The sequence below is a fragment of the Anopheles marshallii genome, chromosome 2 (genome assembly GCF_943734725.1).
Source record: "Anopheles marshallii chromosome 2, idAnoMarsDA_429_01, whole genome shotgun sequence".
Classification (NCBI taxonomy): Eukaryota; Metazoa; Arthropoda; class Insecta; order Diptera; family Culicidae; genus Anopheles; species Anopheles marshallii.
Genome location: NC_071326.1, coordinates 15700771 through 15724178, shown reverse-complemented (window position 1 = coordinate 15724178; position 23408 = coordinate 15700771). Strand labels below are relative to the sequence as shown.

The following is a 23408-nucleotide window of genomic DNA, read 5'->3' as shown; positions in this document are numbered from 1 at the left end:
CAAAACACAAAACTAGTGCAATCTACACGCCACAGCGTTCGCGTTCACGTGTTAATTCCCAGCGCGCTAAATACCAATCTGGAGAAAAAACGAATCCCTCCGTGTCGTGTGAAACGCGTCTATGCTCCAAACACCGGGCAGCTTCTCTGTACGATCGCGATTATTTTCCGTGCCAAAGCCACAAAATCCACCAAACGTCGCCAATCATCACTTCCCACATTTCAGACGTCGTTGGATGGGACCTAGATGGCAGCAGTAAAAACACTTCACAAACGGTTGTTTAATCATGTTCATAATGTTCCCGTGTTTACAACGCCAGCCAGCGGTAGGTGTCCGCTTGCGCTTCGGTTGTGTTGGTGGTGGCAATTACTTTCGGGGGTTTTTTTTTTCCTATTTTTTCCCGCCCGAAACGAACGATCGTTGCGAGCCGCGAAATGAACGCTTAATTATTCACGCCAAAGGATCGCGAACCATACGGTGCCACAAAACGGTGCAGCGGTTTCGTGCGACAGAATCCTTTCTCTCATCGCGTGACACTGTCCCTTCTCACATGCGAGATCGCTGTTCGATTGTGCAAACCCTCTGCCAGCCGGTGGTACCGCTTCTGCCGAACAACCGATCGCGGTAACAGCTCGATAAAACCACGCTAAACCGAACGCATTCGGTAGTCGCCAACCGCCGCATGGTAGCATAATAATAAATACATTAAAGATAAGACAGTAGCGATATGAGCGTCCGCGCTGCATTCATTAATATTAAGACGACTCGGCACTGTACTGTCGTTCAGGGTTGTTCTTTTTTTTTGTGTGTGCTGCTGTGTCCTTCTCAATACTCCCCTTAGTGGCCACGACGAAGACCTTTACAATCTGTCCCTATTTCAATGCTTTTTTTCCTCTGCCCATGCTGCTCCATGTTGTACCGCATGTAAGCAATCCTGGCGGACAAATGAACCATCAAGACATGTTGCCCAGCACCGTGGTACTGTCCTAACCGTGCTCTTGCTTCGACAATGTCTACAACGCAACAGCACCAGCCAAGTGAAGACAACTCACCCAGCATCCCAACAACAAGGAGGACTTCGGTACGTGTTCGTGAGCCCCGTTCGTTTGGAAACGCGAGCTTTCGTTACCCATATACCCAACAGTAACACACAACATACACCCAATGACAATCGATATGGCAAAATAATAGAAACATAGAGCGTGCATGAAAGCATTTCCTCCAACCGTGTCACGCGCAACCGGGCGGAAGCAAAAAATTTATTGACGGTATAGAATTAATTGATTTATCTCAACCTCGCAATCGCCCGCTGATGAACGTATGTATGCTAGGTAGGCAGGTCGGTTAGGCAAGTGGTGTATACGAAAAGCTTTGTAAATTTATAACAACAACAGCAGCAAAAAAAAAGCACCACCACCAATCAAACGCTTCCCATTGCTTAAATGAGATCCAACGAAACGAGTTTTGCAGTGTGCTCCGACGTGCAACAGGATTATGTTTTCGGTAATAATTAATAGCAAACCCGGAACGTGCGACCAAGCGCGAGAAATAACTCCACACCATTCCACATCCTGCGGTGCTGCGGTGCGAGAAACTTGATCAAGTCCTAGACCTTAGCCAAGCGAGGAAGAGGGGCAATCACGACGCAGCAAAAAAAAAGAGGGACGATTGAGCTCTTGGAACCTCACTGGGAAGAACGCGGTTCCTGCTGAAGCTGAAATGCTGAAGTTCCACGTGAAGCGTACGGAGTACAAATATAAACATATCATTACTTATTATTAGCTGCCTTCGGTTGGATGGGATCCGTTTTTATTTTGTTTTTATTTAACTCCCTACTCGCACCGTTCTTCCATTTAGCGCTCGCATGGAAAGGAAAGCCGAGTTCTTATCCATTCTTTCTCAGCCAGTTTAATGGTTATACGTGTTACTTTTGCACTTTTAAATACACACACACACTGGCGCGAGCGCGGCCGCTTATGGACGAGTAGCTACAAAATTGCAACCGCAATGGGGCGCAAGGGGTTGGCCGCAACAGCAGCAAACAGCATCACCACAGAAGCAGCAGGTTGCGAGATAGATGGGTCTAATTATCAGCCGCGGTCACTGATGGCGTTGGTTGGGAGTGAAAAATTGAACCCCGGAAAACAACCCTTCAGTGCGCGTACTGAATAAATATGGAAATGGGATTTGTTTTTCATTAACTATCGGTCGGAAAGAGAAAAGACCTAACGAAGTCTTCGGAAATTTTCATCATCGATAGACTCGTAACAAGCATTTATGTAACTTGATTGTAGACGCAACATAGGGACAGATTTTATTTACCATACAAGTGATATTTTTTCTAGGAAAAATTCACCCATGACGTTGCACTATGTCTTATCGCCATTATGGCATTAACCATTGTCACGTGGTTATTATTGCCGGGGAAGCGAAAGCACCCGGTAAACCTGTATCCGCATATTCATTATGCCCCGCATCTTCACGAAAGACCCTGCAGGTGCCCAGGGTGAATAGACTTATGATGAATGATAGGGGTTAAGAGAAGCTAAAAAACGTAAATAAATCTTTGCGATCGAGTAGAGGAGGACACACACAAAAAAACCCCACTATGTACAAGTAACATAACAAGAAACCAAAGTGAGCACACCGCAACGAAAAAACCTGCCCCGTAATGGGAATATATGCGACACTTGGCCGTGAGAAGAGATGGTGGGACACACGGGGCCTTTTTTTGTTGTTCCGCGGCCAAGGCATCCTTTGAGAACCGTGAGCGTAAGTCCCATCGCCCCCCTTAAAAAAAGACATCATACTAGCGTAGCATTTGCTTTGCGCCGGTGGTTGTGTGTCTAGAAATTTATCATCAATTTTTATTGAAATATAATTGGTAACTTGTAGTACGATGGCTAGTGTGCGCGGTCCTTTAACTGATCTTGCCAGTTGCGCCGATACGTTCGATACCGGGAGAACCGGGCTGTCTCGGAAGTATAAACCGCAGATCATAGATCGTACGATTGCCCACCAACAGGCGAAAAGGCCAACTTGATGCGTTTCGATGCATCGCAAGACCAAACACGAATGTATCATAATTATCCCAATCAAAAGAAAAACCTGTACAAGCTATTCGATAAACCTCGATGTAGTGGAGAGAAAACATAAAAACACAGGTTCCTTTCTTGCAGCTCTGCTATTCTTCTAACGTTCTTAGCGTTTCGTTAAGCTTTTCCGTGCGTTCGCGCTTTCTTTCGAACCATTTCGCCCGGACCGGATCGATGAGTTCTAATGAAGCGTGATGAAATGTTTAACCCCATTTCTGCGTGATATCGCCATTTTCCAGCGGCTCGGAAGCGTGACGGTACCTAATAGAACCGTGTACGATCGATTGTGCCCCTCTCCGGCCCAAAAAAAAACAACGAATGGACGAATCCGAACGGACCGGGACGCTCAAATTCGCTGCACGCCAGTAAGACAAAGCTGATAATGAAGCATAATCAACTGTACAGAATTGATGAACTCGAATTGTGTTGTGTCCGCGCTCTGCGAATGTCTGTGTGGGTAGTATGTGGACCAAACATGCTAAAAAGCTTAACATACAACCACCGGCTTATGGCACTTTATAAGGAATAAGCCCACAAACCCATAACCATCGGTGTTAAGCTTCTGTCTGTTTACGGTGCATCTATGTTTACCTCAGCGATTGATTTTTTTTATGTTGTTGTGTTTCCAATATTCTTCATCCTGCACGCACACCCATACAGACATCATCATAATTTTGAAGGTCTTCCACCATGTCTGAAGTCACTAGGAAGGAAGTGAGAAAATTGGAACTTTTCGACGCTTCAAAAAACTTACAAGTAACTAATTGAAAATTAATAGTAAATTACGTCGAAATAATCAAATCTATTAGAACGAGACAGAGCATCGCTTGGAATCGGACTCGGGCACTCCACACAGCAACAGGTTGAACGGTTAGCTTAGCCATGCCCTATGCTTTACTACTTGATGCCCGTCCAACGATGCCCCGACCGGCCTTTGACTGACGGTCGGGAAGCTTCAACGTCCGAAGGGCACAGACAGTCTAAATCCCGATTGCTATACACGCACACGTACAACAAAAACAAAACAGGTTCTTTGAAGAACGAACGCAGAACGGGGTAGTTGCGCAAAGTGTCTAAGCCGTCGGACCACGGGCGTTCCTTCTTCAGATTTGCTGAGCTGCAGAAGAAGCAGGAACAAGAACGGACGAACGGAGAGAATAATCAAAGCGAAACAGCATCAAACAAAACGATAATGACCCTAACGAATACGTTTGAACCTTACGCAGATTCACGCGTATCGAGGACGTTGGGAGAGCCTTTACTTTGTTTCGATTGACGATAGGACACACCGGAGCTTTACGATTTCTTACGCGATTAAGAGAAAGGTAGGGAGAAAAATAAATGAATACATACAAAAAGACAGTGTCAGTGTATATTAGAATCGTGAGCTGTTGAAACATTTCAAGCTGCATAGGATAGCTTGAATTTAAACCCCTTCAGCAAGACATTCCTATGCGAAAGGTAGATCAAGTGCAAACAAAACAAACACAGACAAACATTTTAATGAACCTTCCGCAGTATCATCATGGGATAGAATTCTACCATCTTCTAACGCAGCACAGCACCGAGACTGCTACTTGTAACTGAATCATCACACTAAAGGCGAATGCAGCGACATGTTCTATGCAAATTATAACACCCCGTACCTCCGCAAACCCCTGGCGTGCGATCCACTCCACCAGGTGGAACGGAATTCTAAAGAAAGGACAATTAAAATAGCGACAAGCGGGTGCGACTGTGTGCAGCCAATGCGCATTTTCCATTTCCCCCGATGAAAAGCGCCCCGTTACTAGGAAATCGCACACGTTACACCCGCCGCATCAAGCCGCAACCGGCCGGAATGCAAATCCATGCTCTCTGCGTGCCTGCACCAGGGCAGATTCACCGCACCGGGTCACGAACGGGGTCTAAGCACAGTTTCGTGGCTTCATTTCAGTGTACAGTGTCGGAACATTCGCTCATCCCCAACCTCTGGCTGGTGTCTTATGCTCATGCTACTCCTTTCGAACCTTTTTCTCTCCAGCTATCAATCGATCTCGGCTGGTCTACCACCGAGTCGGTGTTTTCACCCGGTGTTGGCAGGTATGTTTTGGCCTCAAAACGATCATTCGCGCAGGGAACACATCATTTATCAGAGGTTGGTCGGTCCTGTCGGGTGATGCGCACCGGTTTGAACCACTGGTGATGTTGGTCCCAGCGACAAGATCCCAGCATTACTCTACCCATGTTCCGACCCTTTTCGACAAGAAACAAAAGCTATCCGCGCATGGATAGCAGCGAAAACGACGTAAGGAAAGCAGTGTGTCACCCAGTGCCGATGAGATGGCCATCGCTTTGGCAGTGACAGTTGACGAAGTGGAAGTCATTCTTAAAAGTGTACGGAAGCGTAGTCTGCAGGCCTTAGTCGTGTGCAAATGAAGATAGTGACGAATTCCTGAACTTAAGGCAATCGGCAATATTTGTATGCCTCTCAAACTCAACTTGTACACTCAAACAAATTTGTGAGATTTGCTAACTTTCTTTTTTTTCTAAAAATTATATAATTTTTTTGTATACCAATACCAATTTTTCATACTTTTTCTTGCTCGTCGGTCTTGCTTTTTACGCTATCATGCGATCTCTCTAACGTCAGTTTCCGTAAGCAGCTGGAGCTATCCCACCGGGAATAACGCCGTTCCATGAAGATGCGCACACATGGTCTCACTTTAAAATCTCACCCCTTTTACGCGATGCTGCAACCTTTCGATGTGCCCTTGCCAATAAGTCACCGAAAGTGTTAAATGGGAAAACAGATAAAATAATTAACTCTCCGGCTATGCACTGGGCCCAACAGGCGCAAGATCGCGTTTCCCGCCCGGACCAGAACCGACCGGAAAATAAGCATTTCACGAAAACACGATACACATTCAATTCCGAAATGCATTTTGCTGGGGATGGCATCTCGAACCGTGGTCGAGCGACCGGTACACAGCCGCAGGTAACAGATTCTGTTACAAGATTGCCTATTTGGTGTTTCTTTTAATTAATTGCGTGATTTTAATTGAGTTCCGAGTGAAAGACGACGCGGTTTGGGGTTGGCCGTGTTTCGTGTTCGACTCGATGTGGACCACAGTGGCTGCGGCAGGCAAAAGATTGCAGCGAGCAGATGAACGGAAGCACCAACTCCACCTTCCGTGTGGGGAGCGCCGATGTGGCCTTTTTTTTTTGTTTGTAACTATAGAAAAAAAAATAAACGCTAAACTCAACCCGCTTTTTAAAGTAGCCACGACACAGCCGCAAATCCGGGCGGGCACATGTATCGATCCGTTTTGCTGCGGTACACTACAAAACCAATGGGGTATCCCACCCGGGCAGCCCACCATTCGGAATCGAAATGGCAAAATCCCAATCCAGGAACAGGCGTTCCTATCGCACGAATTGAATGCTCGCACCGATCGGTTTGCAGGGTGAGCTCAACCTACAAAAGAGGGGGGGAACAAAAAGATTCACGCGGACAAATGAATAATGGGACCGAGATCGGGTGCAGCCTAGGGCCGGCGACGAAGATTGCCATGTTTTCGAATTCAATTAAAACGACGTTACCAACTCGCAACTGTTGTTACCGTGCCCGCAACTGTGTGTGATACCTGCTTAAAGAGGTACGCGTTCCAGCAACATTCCAGCAAGATCAATATTGAATCCGCTGCCCTTACCTTCCTGCGGTAGATGGTAAAATGTTTATGTTGCAAGCATACTCCCCCGGGTCCGTCCGGTAGCTTCCGAACCTCCTGTGGCTATTTAAATTGTTCAATTAATTAAGATTCTATACGTATAATGTTGTTCTTGTTAGAAAGCCACCCGTTGCACCACAAACACTTCCCGCTGTCCCACTGACTGGCCCGTGATCGTGGCCACAACACGCTTCTGGCTTCTGTTTTGCTTGTTGGGTATTGTTTTCCGCATTGATCACCGACCACACTCGTGCTCCGGTTTGCCTGTGATCATCCTCGAACCATGGTAGAAACAAATCGTTTCGCTACGATTTAGGAACCGGTAGGTTTATTTTTCACACCAGGTCCGGACGGTTGGCTTTCTAGTACCGCATAAGGGAGTACGTACCACCAGCCTCTAAAACCACCGCAGAATGGTCTCAATAAATATTCTCTCCTTCAAAGACCTGGGAACTCTGAACAATTCCCCGTCCGCGAACATAGCACGGGTCAAAGTTGACATGGCAACTACGCGATGGGTACTGGAAAGAAAATCGTGTTCCCTTCGCAAGACGGCTAGTGAACCCAAATAGATCCCCAAACCCAGCTGTTCAAACAGCAGCAATAGCAGAGCGCCACGGTAGATCGATCGCGATCGGTGGTTGAATGTTGTGTCCAAAATTAAAAGTTCAAACGGGCAAACATCATTGGCTCCAGCCGGGAGGATACTCTCGTTCCAAACGGCGTCAACTCCACTTAGGAGTCAGTTTGGAATATCTGCCACAAAAAAAAAATTGATCCACCAAGACGCCCATTGGAAGCTTCCAGGTGACCTCCGACCACAGGAAACATCAAACAACCCCAAGCTGTTTCCAGGACAATCTGTGGACTGTGTTGCAAAACAGTTCCAGCAATCACGCGACGTGTCATCCAGCAACCCGGGCTCGCGCTAACATCGACCAACACAACCCTCGCGATTCCCGCCTGGAACCCAACCCGTGTAGACGTTATCGAGAAACTTGAACCGAGCTAGCCAGCGGAAGGAGTGAACTAATCTAACCCATTTCGGGCAGCCTCCTGCGCGTTTTCTTTCTTTACCGCGTTTGGGTTCCAACGCCTTTATGGACTAGACAAAGCCCATCGCTTTCGGAGCAATTCTGCTGATTGACCGTGGGATGCTGTAGCTTTTTGTTGGAGGTTATTTTTTTTCGCTGGCTCTTCTCCAGTGAGAGCTGCCCTCTTTGGCGAATAAAGAAGCATTTACATAATAAGACAAGGCTCAACAATTTATAAGACCACAAAACATCGCACCAGTCTTCGTTGCCTCCTCGCCACCCTTATTATTCATCTGGTTCCAACTCGTAGTCTTTAGTAGCCGAGGATATGCTGCATGTTTTTGGGATGGAAAACCTTGGTTGGTTTGGAACAGCGAAGTTTGGCGCAGTTTATCGGTGCGATGGATCGACTTTCGCCGTACACTACCCCGGGTCGGTTACGAAGCCGATCTTCGATGACCCGGCCGGACGACCCCGAACGGTGCATGTCTGCAGTGCTAGCAGCTGCAAGCTTTGCTAGAAGAAAAGAAACTACAACCATAATTTCTTTACCGATCCACCACAGGAGAGGAAGCGATCGAATAATACGCGGAAAGAAGGTTCCTTCTGCCTTCTTTGCCTGTTGTGAAGCGTAACATCGAGTGCTCGATTTTCGACCAACTAACGGTTGACACCCCATCCGGTGGCGCTCCATTCTTTAATTTTTTTTTTTCTATAATTCAACGCTTAGCTTGATCGTCCCGTGCCACCCGGTTATCATTATACAGTTTGCTTTCCCATCGAACACCAGGCCATGTTTTGTAGACCGTTTCCTGAGCTACGGAAACTTATGCGCGGAACTGAACGTTTAGTGCTTAGAGATTGGTTTATTATGATAACAAAAAAAAAACTATTCGCGAATTCGCGCTCGTTACTGCGGCTTTACCATCGACTCGATCTTTTCCTCGCACACCGTACCCGCATAGAACGGAACGTTAAGCTAGCGGCAAGATACAATCGCCCAAATTGAGATGTCCGCAGATCGGGTACTCGACGCTGGCGCAGGGAATAATTAACAAACAACGATGGGAAGACTCGCTAAATTGTAAACCAATATGTGCAGATGCAAGTACTGGCTCTGCTTGGGGTTTGGCGGTAAAACAACGACGAGTTCCGCAGCAGCCCAGTAAGGCTATCTGGATCTTCTCCCGCGGCCAACCAGAGTGTACCTAACCAACCCGCCAGCTATGTACCGTTTGCTTTATGTATCTCATTATATCTATCTCCCACATATCTCGATCGAAGCATGGTCGGATTGACAGTCGACTCTAAATATTTGCGCTAAATTCTTCACCTGGCGGGGGCCAGCCTTCGAGTACAGTCCTCCCCCGAAATAGACGGCTCACAACACCGTTCCTTCCAGTCGTCAGTTATTTTTTTTTTGTTTTTGACTAGCTCAAACATTCCGCCGGGATCTGGAAGAAAAACGATTGTGTAGGCGACGGTGAAATCTTGACCAAAGATTCTCACCCTCGCTCCTCCCAGTCCAGGTCCATGCGCTGCACTGTACGTTTTGAAACAAAAGTCCAAAATCAAACAACCAAGCAAACATACAAACATCGGCACCGTGGCACAGGGTGACGCAAGTAGCGACAGTCGAGGTGATGAAGATCATCACTACCACCGGTTTCGGGTGGGGGTAAAAGTCGAGCGATCGGGCATGATACCGCTTTGCATAGAGTTTCGGCTTTGTGGCAGGATTGTTTTACTTAACATTATTCACCCGCCCGCCACTGTCACTGTTTACATCGGTTAAACATTTGCCTTCAGCATTATTCCTCCCATGCCGTGCCGTCATTGCGAGCCAGTGCGCGGAAATGTGTCAATAAACGCGGACGAGAAGGAGCCAAATGAACGAAACCGCAGACCGGTGATGCACTTGATGATGTGCTTCTCGTGGAAGAAATGAGAAACGCAAACAACACAAACACGGGAAGACGATGGAAGTTGGTTGGGGGAGGGTGGACGAAAGGAGGGTACGAGAGCGTCGAGAAAGCTGTGTATTGATGCAGTTTTCCTGCCATGAAACCCACCAAACTCCGCACTGCCATGTGAAACAATAATTCGATTAGGCCACTTAAACGAGCACTTAAACGGAATGTGTTGTGTTTTTTTTTGTTGCGCTCTTAGTATGTGCATTTTTTGTCCACCTCCCATTCTTTCTCCCTCTCACACACTCTCGTTGTTTTATTTTCCTTCTCGAGGATCGTTCAAATTATCATACCCCCAGCGCAAAACCCGGGTGTGCTTTGATGGGGGCCACAAAATTACGTCCCGCGCAAACACCGGTTAAACATTGGCAGGATAACGCTCCCGCCATAGTTCCGCTGGGCGAGGTGTACTCAATGCCACGATTTCCTTGCCAAATGGGTACGCGCCAAAGGTACAAAATGTCAAGCAAAATAAATGCCCGCAAGCGCGGCAATAAATAATACCTAATGAAATATCAATAACACAATAATAACAATAACTACGATCAGGTAGAACCGCCGAACTACGGGATGGGACTTGGGGACTCTGCTCGGCTATAAATAAAGCGACGAACCCGCTGTCGTTTCTCGCCATCCATGTGGCCACGATCTGCTGCCCACACAACTGGTCCAAACCAGGTACTGGTCTGCGGTATGGGGCGCGTTCGGGGCGATCATGTATGCTTCATGTACCGACGTCGGTTCGTTCGTCGTTTTGCACAAGTCGACGTGTGTGCAATCTCGCCCGCGGCGTTTCGCTTACACCGTGCCGGCAGCAGAAGAACCTTCAGATTTCGACGCCCGCAATGCAGCGGGATACGACAATTGTGCTGATCTGGGCTGCGATACGGAGCTATGCTACACTCTACTTTCTTTCGGCGGAGTTTCCTGTGTCTTGCGCTCAACCTCAAGTGCTGCAGAGGACAATAGCACCCGGCCCAACATCGCTTCACCGGAGGAATCGTTTGTTTTTCCGACGGAGGACAGAAACTGAATGAGGGATGAGATTTTGCAACAAAACCCCCTACACTTTGAATGCTCCTCCTGGCTCCCGGACAAACCCCCATGCTCTTGCTGGGAAAGAACATTGATCATCATGTCCCGGGAGGGTCGGTTACAGATGAGAAGGAAGTATGAGCTATTATTGTCACCGAGTGGAACGGAGTAAATAGAAGCTACAGTATACCGTGCTGTAAGCGAAAGTGAGCGAAGAGACAGGCGGAAGCGTGTAGCTACAGAAGAGAACAACTCAAAACAAGGTCGGAAAACAGTCCCTTCGCTGAGGCTCCAACTCCCAACCTTCCGGACCCAGCGGACGAAATGGGTCCGTGATTGACATTTCGCACCGGTTTCAGCCGATTTTCGCCCAGGCTGCCAATTGTCATTTAAGTGTGGCAGCTTTGGCAACTTTGCAAACTACTCCAGGTGGGTGTGAGAGTGTACACACAATCCCAAACCATCTGCATCCACCCGCTCATCGGCACCACGGATTGTGAAGCGTGTTGCGTCTCCTGCGCACCAGACCGCGAAGGTTAAGCGAGTTCACCGACGGGGTGCCACGGTGGGGTTTTTTTGTTGTTGGTGCTGCAAAAGGTGTTGGTTTTTTTTATGCTCTTCCTTCTATTTCCATCCATCTGCTCTTCTGGCACACACTGCACCTCCCGTTCCTTCTTCACTAAGTGGTCGCGCGGAAGTGGCGGAAAGCGTGTGTAAGCAGACCGTCCACAGGGGCCGGCAGTAGATGCATGTCTGAGGGTGGCGGTGTCGGTGGTCGGATGGCCAATTACATCGAGGAACATTTTCCCACACCTGCGCAATACGCTCGGGGCTGCTTTTTGGGCGAAAACCAACGAAACAACAACAACAAAAAACTTGCAACCGAAATAACGAAGCAAAACAAAAGCTAACCTAAACGCCAAAACCACACATCTCGCTCTCTTCGTGCTTCCCTGTTGCGCATCACTCTCTCGATCTCCCCGACATAACTTTAGCTCCGAAAAGTAGGAACCACAACAGAAGGGTAACAAGAAACTAAAAGAACCACACACCAACCAAAAGGAAGCTGTTTCGCTCCCGAATAGCATACCGGTAGGCCCCAGAAGGGCATACCGCAATTCTATTCCCGAGGCTCTTCAGTGGGATGAGTGGGATCATCGCTGCCCGGAACGTACTCAGCCACTCAGCTAAGCGGATGTGATATTTGGATGTGAATTGCCGTACGCTTCGATGGGAGGTTCGCATTTGCTCACCCAGCCCCCGAAAATGGCACTGCGTCGTCACCGCGTGTGCTTTTGCCCAATAAAGTTGAGGTCCTTGGTAAGACGGGACCGACAGTGTTCGGTGGTAACTTTTGACAGCCGTCATCTCAAACAAAACTACCCCCCTTCGAAAATAATCGCCCCATAGTGGTAGAAAAGCATTGAGTTGCGTTCAAAAAGGTTGTGGCTTGAAAAGTCTTTTGCATAATAATTTAAATAGTGCTATACAATGTCGAACAGCTACCAGCGAACCCACTGCATACCATCATTATGGAGCTAGTTTCGCGTTTGGGATGAATTCAATTGTAGCAGAAGGCTCGCAGTGCTTTGGAGAAACAGTATTGACCGTACGCCCTACATAGCACCTGATTAAAATTGTGCAACACTGGGCCCAGCCGGGTTGGCAACTCGCTAATATAGCTCGCCAAACCTACAGTTACAGAGGTTAGGCGTAGTGATTTGCCGCCGTTTTGTTTCGCCTTGCGCCTTGACCCGAACCGCCAATACTGTATACTCCCTCGCTCGCACGCCAAGAAGCCTATCTATCTTCCACCAAGCACCGTAATTTTGTGGCTTCCCTTAGTGGGAAAACAGGTTTGATTGATAGCATTGTTATGCAACGTGCTATAAATCTCCGTGGCCAATGGTGTTGTGCATTCCGTTCCGAAAACAATAACCCACAACCGTGCCACCGTGCTGCATCCCATACCGGGTTCGGGGCACACTTGGAAGCCCGCGTCTTGAGCGGCAGGACAATTGTAAAATAAATTCACCATTTTATCGCGTTGTCATCGGGCAGGATGTCACAAACACACGGCACGACTAATAAACGAGCCCAATATTCCGATTCGGGCCACCGGACAAATGTGGTCGCCAAACAATAACACCTAAATCGCCACCGTGGATGGGCGCACATGCGCACCGCGAGAACTAGACCAATGTAGGAACATACACACATAGGTAGTGAAACCACCCAGGTTGGGGGTGTTTGCGATGATCTCGATCATGTTGCGATCATTTCCACCCTCGCCGGGCATAATCCCTTTCTCGCCATAGGCACATGGACGCTCGGGATGGAACACGTGTGACAATTTGCTTCCCATCTATGCACCTCATCCAACGACAGGGAAGCAAAAGGCGCATGGAAAATCTTGCACTCCCCGAGCAGCGGGAAAATTAATAACAAATAAATAAGCGCTTAATCATACATAATTGAACAAGCGGAACATTGTTTGAAAGTTTTAATTCTGCAATAAATCTAAAAACGCCCGCGCATCGACGCGATTTCGCGAAAGGAGCGCAAAGGGAAGCTCGAGCGGTTGATCGTGCGCGCACCCCGATCGCGAACGATCGCACCCCGATGTCGCGCTCATGTACACGGTGAAACTGCGGCGGGCATCGGGCCCATCACCGCGAGAGTGTGTCACCGTCTCCATCAACCGTGCAAGAGTTTCTTTCGGTACACCATCCACCCTCGAGGGTAGACATGCAGATTAGACACTGGTACCAACCAACTGGCGGGAAGATCGTGCGCGTGAGATCCGCACCGATCGGTAAGAAGCGGCGCCAGGAGATGCAGACACGGCGGAATCGGGACCCATGTCTCCTGTCTTGTCGAAGGATGATGTAAATCGTAACGATATGTGACGTGCTGGAGTGAACAACCCTGGTGTTTCCTGGCTCCGTGTAGGCTACGAGTTGCTGTTTGTTACCGGCATCGTCTAACCGCCAGCAGAACAAAACGGTTTGTCCTCTAAACAAAGCGGAACGTGGTTTCAAACCCCGAAAGGTACGGAGGCTGTTGGGATTGTCTAGCAAATAGCAAGTTGCACCTCTATATTAAGTTTCGAGCCTACCTTCGAACCTGGCTACCCCCGAGGGCCTCGGGTTCGTGAAGAATCACCAAGAAAATATCCCAAGTTGTGACTTTTCGCAACACCTTCAAAGGTATGCTTTACGAGACGCTAAACACCTCTCTCGCACGCTCACGCCGAACCGCACCGCAGCGCTTGAAAAGTTTCGATTTCAACATCGAGGAGCGACCGCTTCCTCCAAAAAACAAAAAAACGCCCGCCAAAGCCAACCCCTAGCGGTGAAAACAAAACCAAACAAAAAATGGGAAGCATTGTTATCTTTCGGTCAGTCGGTCGGGTTCACGTTGATCGACGCACTCGCCCAGAAACGATGGTGGCTCCCCTTCCGTGGGCACATAAATCATAAAACACCCGAAACGCGGTATCATTTTACGTGCCTGCCGGTCCGGTCGTCCCGATGGGGATCCATGTTTGTAATTGATTGTCCACCACCGGCCGCTGAAAGTTATTTGTACTGCCATCTTTTTTCTAAAGTACACAGTTCGCTCTTCTATTCCCCACACCCTGCTCAACATTGTGTAACCCGATTCCTTCGCACTGACAGGGACCCGTAAGCCGAAGTATTGGCGAGATGCAGGGGGAGCGCTTTGTTGGGGGAGTCGCTCCCAACGCTTCGTGGAGTAATTGTTTTTGGGGACTGTCACTGTCAGCGGCCAGCAAAGTGGTGCCGCTTCAAATCGGCTAAACATAACCCCATCAACTTCGTTCCTGATCCACGCCGGTGGCGCCGTCTGGCGGTGCACTTCGGAAGCATCTTGTTCAGATGGGCGCTGGAGAACTCGACTGGACATTTCCACTTCAACGCCCCTTTCGATGCTTTTGATCGTGCGAACTCATGTACACAGCGCGCTCTGCTCGTGTACTGCCGGTCGGTGCGCCGGTGCGTTGTATAATGTCGTGCTGCAATGCGGACTTGAGCGTTGTAATTGGATACTCGCTTCGTTCGATAGATGGGAGGGAGCGGTCAGCAGGATTTGATGATCGGGAATCGATCGGGAACCGTACCGGGCCCGTACACAAACGGCACCATGTTCAGGCATGCAATGCCAGATAGTATTTTGACAGCGGCGGGCAAAATCAAACGATCATGGAAACTGTACCCGAATTCGTTTTCCACCGTGGTGTTGCGTTGTTTGGGGTAGACAACAACCGAACTCCAAACAACGGCAACTCATTCTCACGATGGAGCGGTTCGAGGAATGCTATTCGCGGCAGGAATTGTAGATCTTGCGAATCAGATCATCCTTCCCACTTTACCCATTAGACAGATCGAAACGAATCGCACGATCGGTACATTTTTCAAATAGTCAGACACGGTTCTGTGTGCCCTGCTTCATCGAATGGACGAAGTAACGTCCGTTCCAGGATACCTCATTTAAATACGTCCTTACTCACCTTCTTTCCAACATTCCAACATTCGTACCACAGGCAATGAGCACCGATACTCGTTTTGCCGCAAATAAATGCCGCTCGCGGCATCGGTGTCCTGACGGACGGGAACAATACCTTCGCGAGCGTTATTAATTAACGTGCGCGAATGCAGCCGCCAAAGCAGTGCCAGGAATGTCGACGATCAGCAAAGAAGTGCTACGGAAACGTTCGAGAGAGAGAGAAAAAACTCCGAAACATACTACACCGAAAGGAAGATATTCAAATACTTTACCCAAGAGACAAAACTAACGCCGGTACCGGTCATCGGTTCGATGGTGGACATTTTATTTACCACCACACTATCCTCTCGTTCACTCGCCCTTTGGCTAGATAGTTTGACTCATTCGTTTGAACCTCGTTAAGCCCAAGACTAAATAAGAATACTGAAAGGCACAGGCGAAGAGAGTTAAAACACCCCAAAATCCGTTCCGCATAACCGGGCAGATGGTAGCGGTGGGATCACCTCGGTTTAGTGCAGTGTGTATTCTTTTCCGACATTTTTTTCCCGTGTCCTCACTGTCATCATTTTGGTGGTGGACCTCCGTCTGTTTGCTTCCTAAACCATCCTCATCTCGCCGTGTGTGAGTGTTTGTTAAAGAGCGCTGCTTCGTCCAACATCAAACAAAACACTTCTTTGCTTTATGAAGCGGCCCGGTGTTAGATTTTTGGCGTTCGGTGTATACGGCAACCCCCAACCCGGCTGGCAACAGCGGTGCGGGGTTTGAAACGATAAACAAACAGAAGCACAGCACTCCACTCCGCTCCACTTCCCTCTCGGCTGGCACAAATATCGCTAACCGTACCCCGTAAGCCGCCCGAAGAACATCAGCGCCTAAATCACGTCCCGATTACTGTCATTGCGTATTTTTTCCCACCACACGCTTCGACCAGACCCGGGGGTATCTGTGAACTCGGTGATGAGTCGCTGGTTGGACGGTTTTTTTTTCATACTCCTTCTTTGTTTTATCCAAAAAGATAAAGCTCAAGGCAACTGCAAATCGACGATGGTGGGCCCTGTTTCGTTCGCTGGTCGCAATCTTTGTCTTCCATCGATCGCGCGCGCACGTTTTTCTGTTTCGGCAGCGTTTGCTTTTATTTAATGATCTCATGAAAAGGCCATCGTTCATCATTGAGGACAGATCGATCCTTATCGATGGATCGATCACATTTTCGGCTAGTTTGTCACCATGCGCAGTGGGAAGTTTTGCGAGAGTTACTGACGAAATGGTTCAGCGATGTATATTGATTCCATCGGAAATAATGCTTCTTTCTTACCTTTTATAAGTTCTCCAAAAGTGAAACCGAATGCTCAATCGTTCACGCAAAGGCCTCCCCCCCATAAAAGGATGTCAAATTTTGTACCTCGTTACCGTGCGTACTTCCCTTAAGTAGCTACATAATTTACATTGCTCCCATCCCAACACTTGGCCTAACTTTCTTCGCAGCTTCACATTGTCGAATATGCGTTTTTTGTTTCTTTCTCCCGCTCGTCTTGATGATCTCTTCAAGCAACTCATCGACAGCAGTTCCCAATGCTGGTGCGTGCTAATTGTTAAACACCACAAACACCGCCGCCACAAAAGGGTACCATCCGGCGGGTACTTGGCGTACTTTAACGTATTTAACCGTAAACAACAACAACAAAAAACCCGGCCTCCCAAAATGCCACCCGACCCGGTTGTGCTTGAGCTGACCGGTGACCTAACGATCGCTCACCAACGCACCGAACCATCACACGTCCGGAATGAAATGTTCGGACCCATCGGGGGAAGTGACCTGCAGTTACCGGCAGATCTTTTATTGCCCAAAAACCATTACCCTATCGATTTCCTTCATATGGGCAATTTGGAATTTTTGGGTGCTTTACAGGAAAGCGTTCCGGTTTGGGGCAAGCTCTTGAAGTAGCCTGGCAAAAAGCGGCAATGGGAACTGCAAATATATACACACTTTTCTCAAAACCGAACTTCACGCAATTGTTTTGTGTGTAGTTTTATTTTTGGGGGATATCGCGGGTTAAGAAAAGACACAACAGCAAGAAGCACGCTTTTGTCACTTGCGCGGCACCACGTCTTGCGGTGCGAGTAATTGAAGGTTCACGTTGAATAATTACTCTCGAAACGGCTCCTTTTGATCGATGATTGTCCCCTGTGCTTGTGTGTTACATTTCCTATAGGTATTGGAATGCGTTTTTTTTGTTTTGGTCGTTTCGTTTCTCATGCACCATTCGCGCTTAAACGTTATCAATTCTAAAAATGTCTCTCATTTCTCATCGTTTTCCTTTACAGATGCCGCCCCGGATGGCGTGGTCCCCTGTGTAACGAGTGCATGGTGTACCCGGGCTGCCGGCACGGCTACTGCAACGGAAGTGCATGGCAGTGCATCTGTGATACGAACTGGGGTGGAATCCTCTGCGATCAAGGTAAGTTTCGATGTGGCAATCCACCTAAACCACTTCCGGATTTTCATCAAAGCATCCGGTTTACTTTCCCCAAGCACACGTACACCTGCGCGCCACTGGCGCACTGTGGTCGTGACCGCGTGCGCCTACATGCATCGATACCCTTATTCCCTAACCGTATCCTTTGCCGGCATTTTGGTTGCATCGTGGCGCACACTCGCGCGGTAACGAAGGTGTGTGGGGGTTGAGGAAATAACGCACCGATCCCACATAGCCTAATGCAAGCTCATTTAGATGAAAAATGAAATCGATTTCGATCGTACGTCTACCACACGACGCCCGGTGCAAGATCCGCTCGCTTCGGTAATTAAATACCGATCATTTCTGGGGTAATTACCGGGCACGACCGTGCTCGATCGAAAGAGCCGGACAACAAAATGGCGAAACTACGGGAGAAAGCATTAACGTGATGCCACACGCAAGAGGCTGGTCTACATGCGGTAGGGGGGGTTTCGGGTATTAAAACGCCTTTACAAGTCTTTTATAAAACCAACCCTTCGCGTGCACGATTAAGCAAAAACACAAAAAAAAACACCCAAAAAGCTCCCAAACTTCGTTTGAATTATAACCAACACACACACACACACCAAGAAACCATGTAATCGATGGATTTTCGTGCCCGCTATCAGAAGGCCACGGTCGCCATTACTTTTAATTAATCGATTAATAATAAATTTTCCTTGTTTTAACTCTCCATTTCGCTCGTCCCACCATGGACGCTACCATTCGGATGCGCGTTTTTTTCTGTTTCCAACGCTAAACCGAACCGCATGCACTATCCGTACGCACAATCTGAAACAACGTAAATGGGAACCCGATAATACCGAACGGGCAACTCGCCCCACCGACGGTGGAATGGAAAAGGCCTCGAAAAAAAACCTAATTAAGTTGAAAATTTAATTTTTATTGTTTAATCTTATCGCTCGACGATACGATATTGCCCTAAAACGTTTTCGTCTCGCATGTCTCGGATGAGAAAAAATGGAAACTCCGAAATGTTTGCCATCGTTGGCAGAAGCCAACACACATATCAGGCCCCCGTCGACCAATGAGTCGACGCCACACACGTCAATTTACGGTGCACGCTTGACTCGCTAATATATGTGACTTCCAGTGCAATTTTACATTCAACTTACCCGGTTTTAGGGCGCACCCCCATCGAAACAGGATATTATAGGTCATCGATTTAACCATCGAAGCGCGATCCTTTCGTAGGGTTCGCCCGTTGAAATTCAATAGCATCGCGACGAAATCAAACCAACGTTTGGGTCTGGCACACAACCGGGAAACTAAAGGGAAACCCCTTACAAAAAAAACCGGATGACCGGAAAACGAGACATTCTGTGGCTTGTTTTTGTGTACCGAAAATTCGGAAAGGGATGAGTTCGCGATGACAAATCCCATAAATCAGCTCCGTTCCTTACGAACTTCCACAGACAGTCGAAGGATGGGTCTTAAAAAAGGGTCCCTGAAATATATACCACCGAATGGCAAGTGTACACCGCATTTTCCCCCTTTTCCCATTGTGCATTACCTTTTTTCCGGTATTGGCTAGCTACTTCGGCACCGTATTCAGGGGTTTGTTTTTCGTCTATTCCCCCGGGGGAGGGAAACAGTAGAGCGCTAAAACACGGAAGTTGACTTACCGTTCTGACGGGCAATAAAGAACTGCGAATAAAAAAAATATACCAAAACAAATAAAAGGGTCCTACTGTCAAATCGATCAATCAGAGCGACGAAGGAAGGGGCACGAGGGCAGAAAGGGAGTGTTTTTTTTATCCACTTCCGAACACTTGTAAACCGGCGGTAGTTATGGTTTTGATCAACAACGGACAGTTGCCATCACCCCTGCATCCCCTACCAAGAGTAATTGCGATCAATTACATCCCTATTCATGTGCCATCATAATTGCCCGACGCGATTAACATATGCGGTGCACCGAGGGTCGCGAAACCCCTTCGAGACCCCTCCGGTTGCAGTGGCGTGTACCCGGCAAGGGGAAAATCTGCGTCCGATGTGCCGCAAGCGAAAACACTTTAACGCCCGTGTTCGTCTCATCTGGCGCCGATTAACGCACAGGTTGGTACATACACGCACGCGCGTGTGTTCTTGAGTGTTGTTGTTGGTTATGAGGCGCAGGCGAAGTGTGCGCACACGATCGCACTTGTGAGGGAAAAGAAAATCCAACAAGTGTCCGGATCGATTATGGACAACTGTTACCACTTCCGTGCGCAATACCAACTGTCCGCATATGCGTAAGCGTGTGTTCTCACGCCAAACTTTAAAAAACCCGCATTTGCGTTGAAGTGCGTATGTTCTTGTACACTGTTTATGAGCTTCCTATTTTATATTAATTTTAATAAAGGCTAGAATTCTTTGAGGAATATAAATGAGGTTGTTGCTGTTCGCAGACGTAGAATTCTCAGGAACTTCTAGTGTCTATTGTCTAATCTATACGCCGATAGATAACGAAGTTGCAGTCCGAGAAGTAAATGGCAATTCTGAAAGTTTCATTCAGCATTTAGCATACTAATATATTCTCGAAACATATGAAAAAAGGAAACTTAACAATGTTTTTGTTCTTGTACTTGGGAATAGCTTTTTTTCATTTTTATCTGTAGAGAAATCACTGGCAATTTTCTGGTCACGAATTTCATTGAAATCTTTCAATGTCTAAAGTATCTTTTCATAAATCCAAATTTGCCAAATTTAGTTCGAAATCATGAGCTTTGTTAAGGAAATCACTAGAATTTAATTAGATTTGACATTTTAGACTAGATTTTAGAAGATATACAAAACTTAAGGGTTCTGATCTTCATTTTGCGAGTAAAGACTTCACATCTATTCCTATATTCAAGGTATTTTTCTTAAAAAAAGGTCCTATATCTTAAGCTGTTGAGTGTATATCTGCGCCTAGTTCATCGGTTTAATCTCCTGTTTATACGTTTTAATTAAATAAACTTTTGGTTTTGACAAGCTTTTTTTTTAAACTATTTGATAAATTTCTCCTGCTCTTAGATCTCAACTACTGCGGAACGCACGAACCGTGCATGCACGGTGGTACGTGCGAAAACACTGCCCCGGACCAGTACCGGTGTACATGCGCGGAAGGACTTTCGGGCACACGGTGCGAAATCGTGGAACATCCGTGTGCGCCACAGCCGTGCAAAAATGGTGGTACTTGCACACTGACAGGAAGCGACAAACCGCCAACGGTCGCCTCCTCTACGGTAGCGTCCATCGTTGTCCGTGGTATGCGTGGCATGAGCTCGATGGGGAAACCGTTCGGCCGTAGTGTGGCCGGTAGTGGCACGGGGCCCAACTCTGCCGGTGCCAGTTCCGGTTCTGCGGAGTCTAACGATCAACCGAAATCGGGATCGTCTGCGGTATCCGGTGGACTTCCAGCACCATCGTCCAGTGGTCCACAACCGATGAAAGATTTCGTCTGTACCTGCGCACCCGGATGGACCGGCCCGACCTGTGAGATAAGTAAGTTCGAAACCATTCAACCTCCTCTATTTCAGCTGCTACGTACTACCGATGGGAACGCAGGCGGTTCCCCGTTGCAGGATCCACTCGGATCCAGCCCGTTCCGTACAGTGCGCTTCGCTACGTTTCATTTCAATTTCAAATTTCATCCATTAATCACACAACTGACAAATTTGAAGACCCCAACTTTTAGACATTGTGCGCTTATCTTCCCCCGTGCTTTCAACTCCTCCTGCGTAATGTTGTTTCTTTTTGGTGGTTGAACTTGCCAGCATTTGGATTGTAGTTTTCCTCGCACAGCGCAATAATACCAGTCACGATAGCTAACGAAGGACGTTGGGTGCCACCATGTCAGCTATTTCGTTCCATTACGATGTGATTTTGAGGGTGCTTTTTCAAAAACCAAAAAAGATTCCTAATTCTAGTTTGGTTCAGAGGTTCGGTCAACAAAGCGAAGAAACTCCAACGCTACGAAAATCTAACTGTACGCTAATTATTCTAAATTATTGTATTCATGACGCTGTACACATGCCGTTGAGCTAGGAACGGATTCTTTCGACAATGGAAAGAACTTCCCTCTTTTGGGTTGCTCCTTCAAACACTAACAAACCACCTTCGACCGCACGTAAGAAGGCACGACTTGTTATTTAAACATTAAAAACTTCCTTCGCCGAGACGGTGGACGGATAATCCGTTCGACACACGCGCCCCATTCTATGGTAAACTAGTGTGCCCGGAGCATCGATCACCGAACGTAGATTTATTAGCAATTTCACGGGCCACAGCGAGGTAGTGCGGGCCTGAGAAGCATCGGCAAATGAGAGCAATTTTGGTTGCTTTTGGGCTAGATTTTTCTTGCAAGCGCAACTAACGCGACCATGAAAAGTGCCGTTGATTTTCGTTTCATTAATGAAACGAACCGGCAAACCCATACCCACACACACACACACACTCATATGAGCGCAGAACAGGGAGACCGGAAAAGATCCAATCAGCATTCGTCGCGGACACATCAGTCCATAGCCAAACATACTCTTCACTTCCTTTTACCGCGAAGGATAGTTTTTTTTCTTTGGCTTCGGGAGTGGTGCCTTTTCTTCACATTTGCTTCTTTTGTGTGTGCGTGCTGATCATCAAACAGCACGCTTCCTCGTGAGACGCGAGACCGAACTTGTGCCCAACTGCGCCCCATATTTACATATTTCCGCGCCAGAACTCCGATCCGGAGCCGTGAAGACTTCATCATGGCCGCATTAAATGTATTATTTATTGCTCACTCATCGATCGCGTCGTCGTCGTCGTCGCCGCAGAGTCGAAGGCGAAAATGTTTAAAAGCTGGGACATTATTAAAAACCAATCATGATCAAGCGAAATGACGGATTTATGAAAGTGGCGCGTTAAGAAAACGGTGCAAATCGGTACCGTTTGCATAATTTTCAACGACATTCCCGCGCCCAACCCCGCGAGTCAGCGCTGCGGGTGCTCCAAAAAAAAAAATGTATATTGAAGAAGCAACCAATCTGCCAGCAACATTCTGCCGACTCCAGCGTCCAAATGTCCGACAAACGGTGCACACGCTAACAAGATCGATCGTTTAGCGGTAGCGCGATCACTCCACTCGTCGATCAATTATGACGATAATTGTTGCGCTTTGTGGCGGCAAACGCTAACAGGAACCTCTGGTCATTACTTTGGCTTCTTGTTTTCGCACCGTGTCGGGTTGTCGGGTGACATCTTGAAAAACCGTCCTCCATAATTGTTGCGTGAATTTATCGTTCTGCCGGGGGCGCGCGCGAGCGGACCAAGTGCGACAGTTCTCCGAACCAGTGCCGAACGATACCGGGAGAGCATAAATCTTCCACAAAACGGCACGATCCGTGGTCCACGCTCCTAATCGTTGTACAAATAGCATAACAACACCGTTACCGTCTGCCCGGTGGGAAGACTCTGTCGGGATGGATCTATGGGGCAGCTACGTGTGAGCGTTTGCATACCGATTCTTGTACATTTTTTTTTCTACTCAGATTTGTTCCGTGTCCGTCGCTATTGA

At 47.8% G+C, this 23408-nt stretch overlaps 1 protein-coding gene across 1 annotated transcript in view; it reads left to right on the top strand.

The window, feature by feature from the left end:
* The window catches only part of LOC128709330 (protein serrate), a 102539-nt gene that overhangs the window by 54948 nt on the left and 24183 nt on the right, over positions 1-23408 (top strand). Inside the window, exons 8-9 of the mRNA XM_053804318.1 lie at positions 17697-17830; positions 20888-21358. Coding sequence (XP_053660293.1) covers positions 17697-17830; positions 20888-21358 — 605 coding nt within the window. The remainder of the gene's footprint in view (positions 1-17696; positions 17831-20887; positions 21359-23408) is intronic.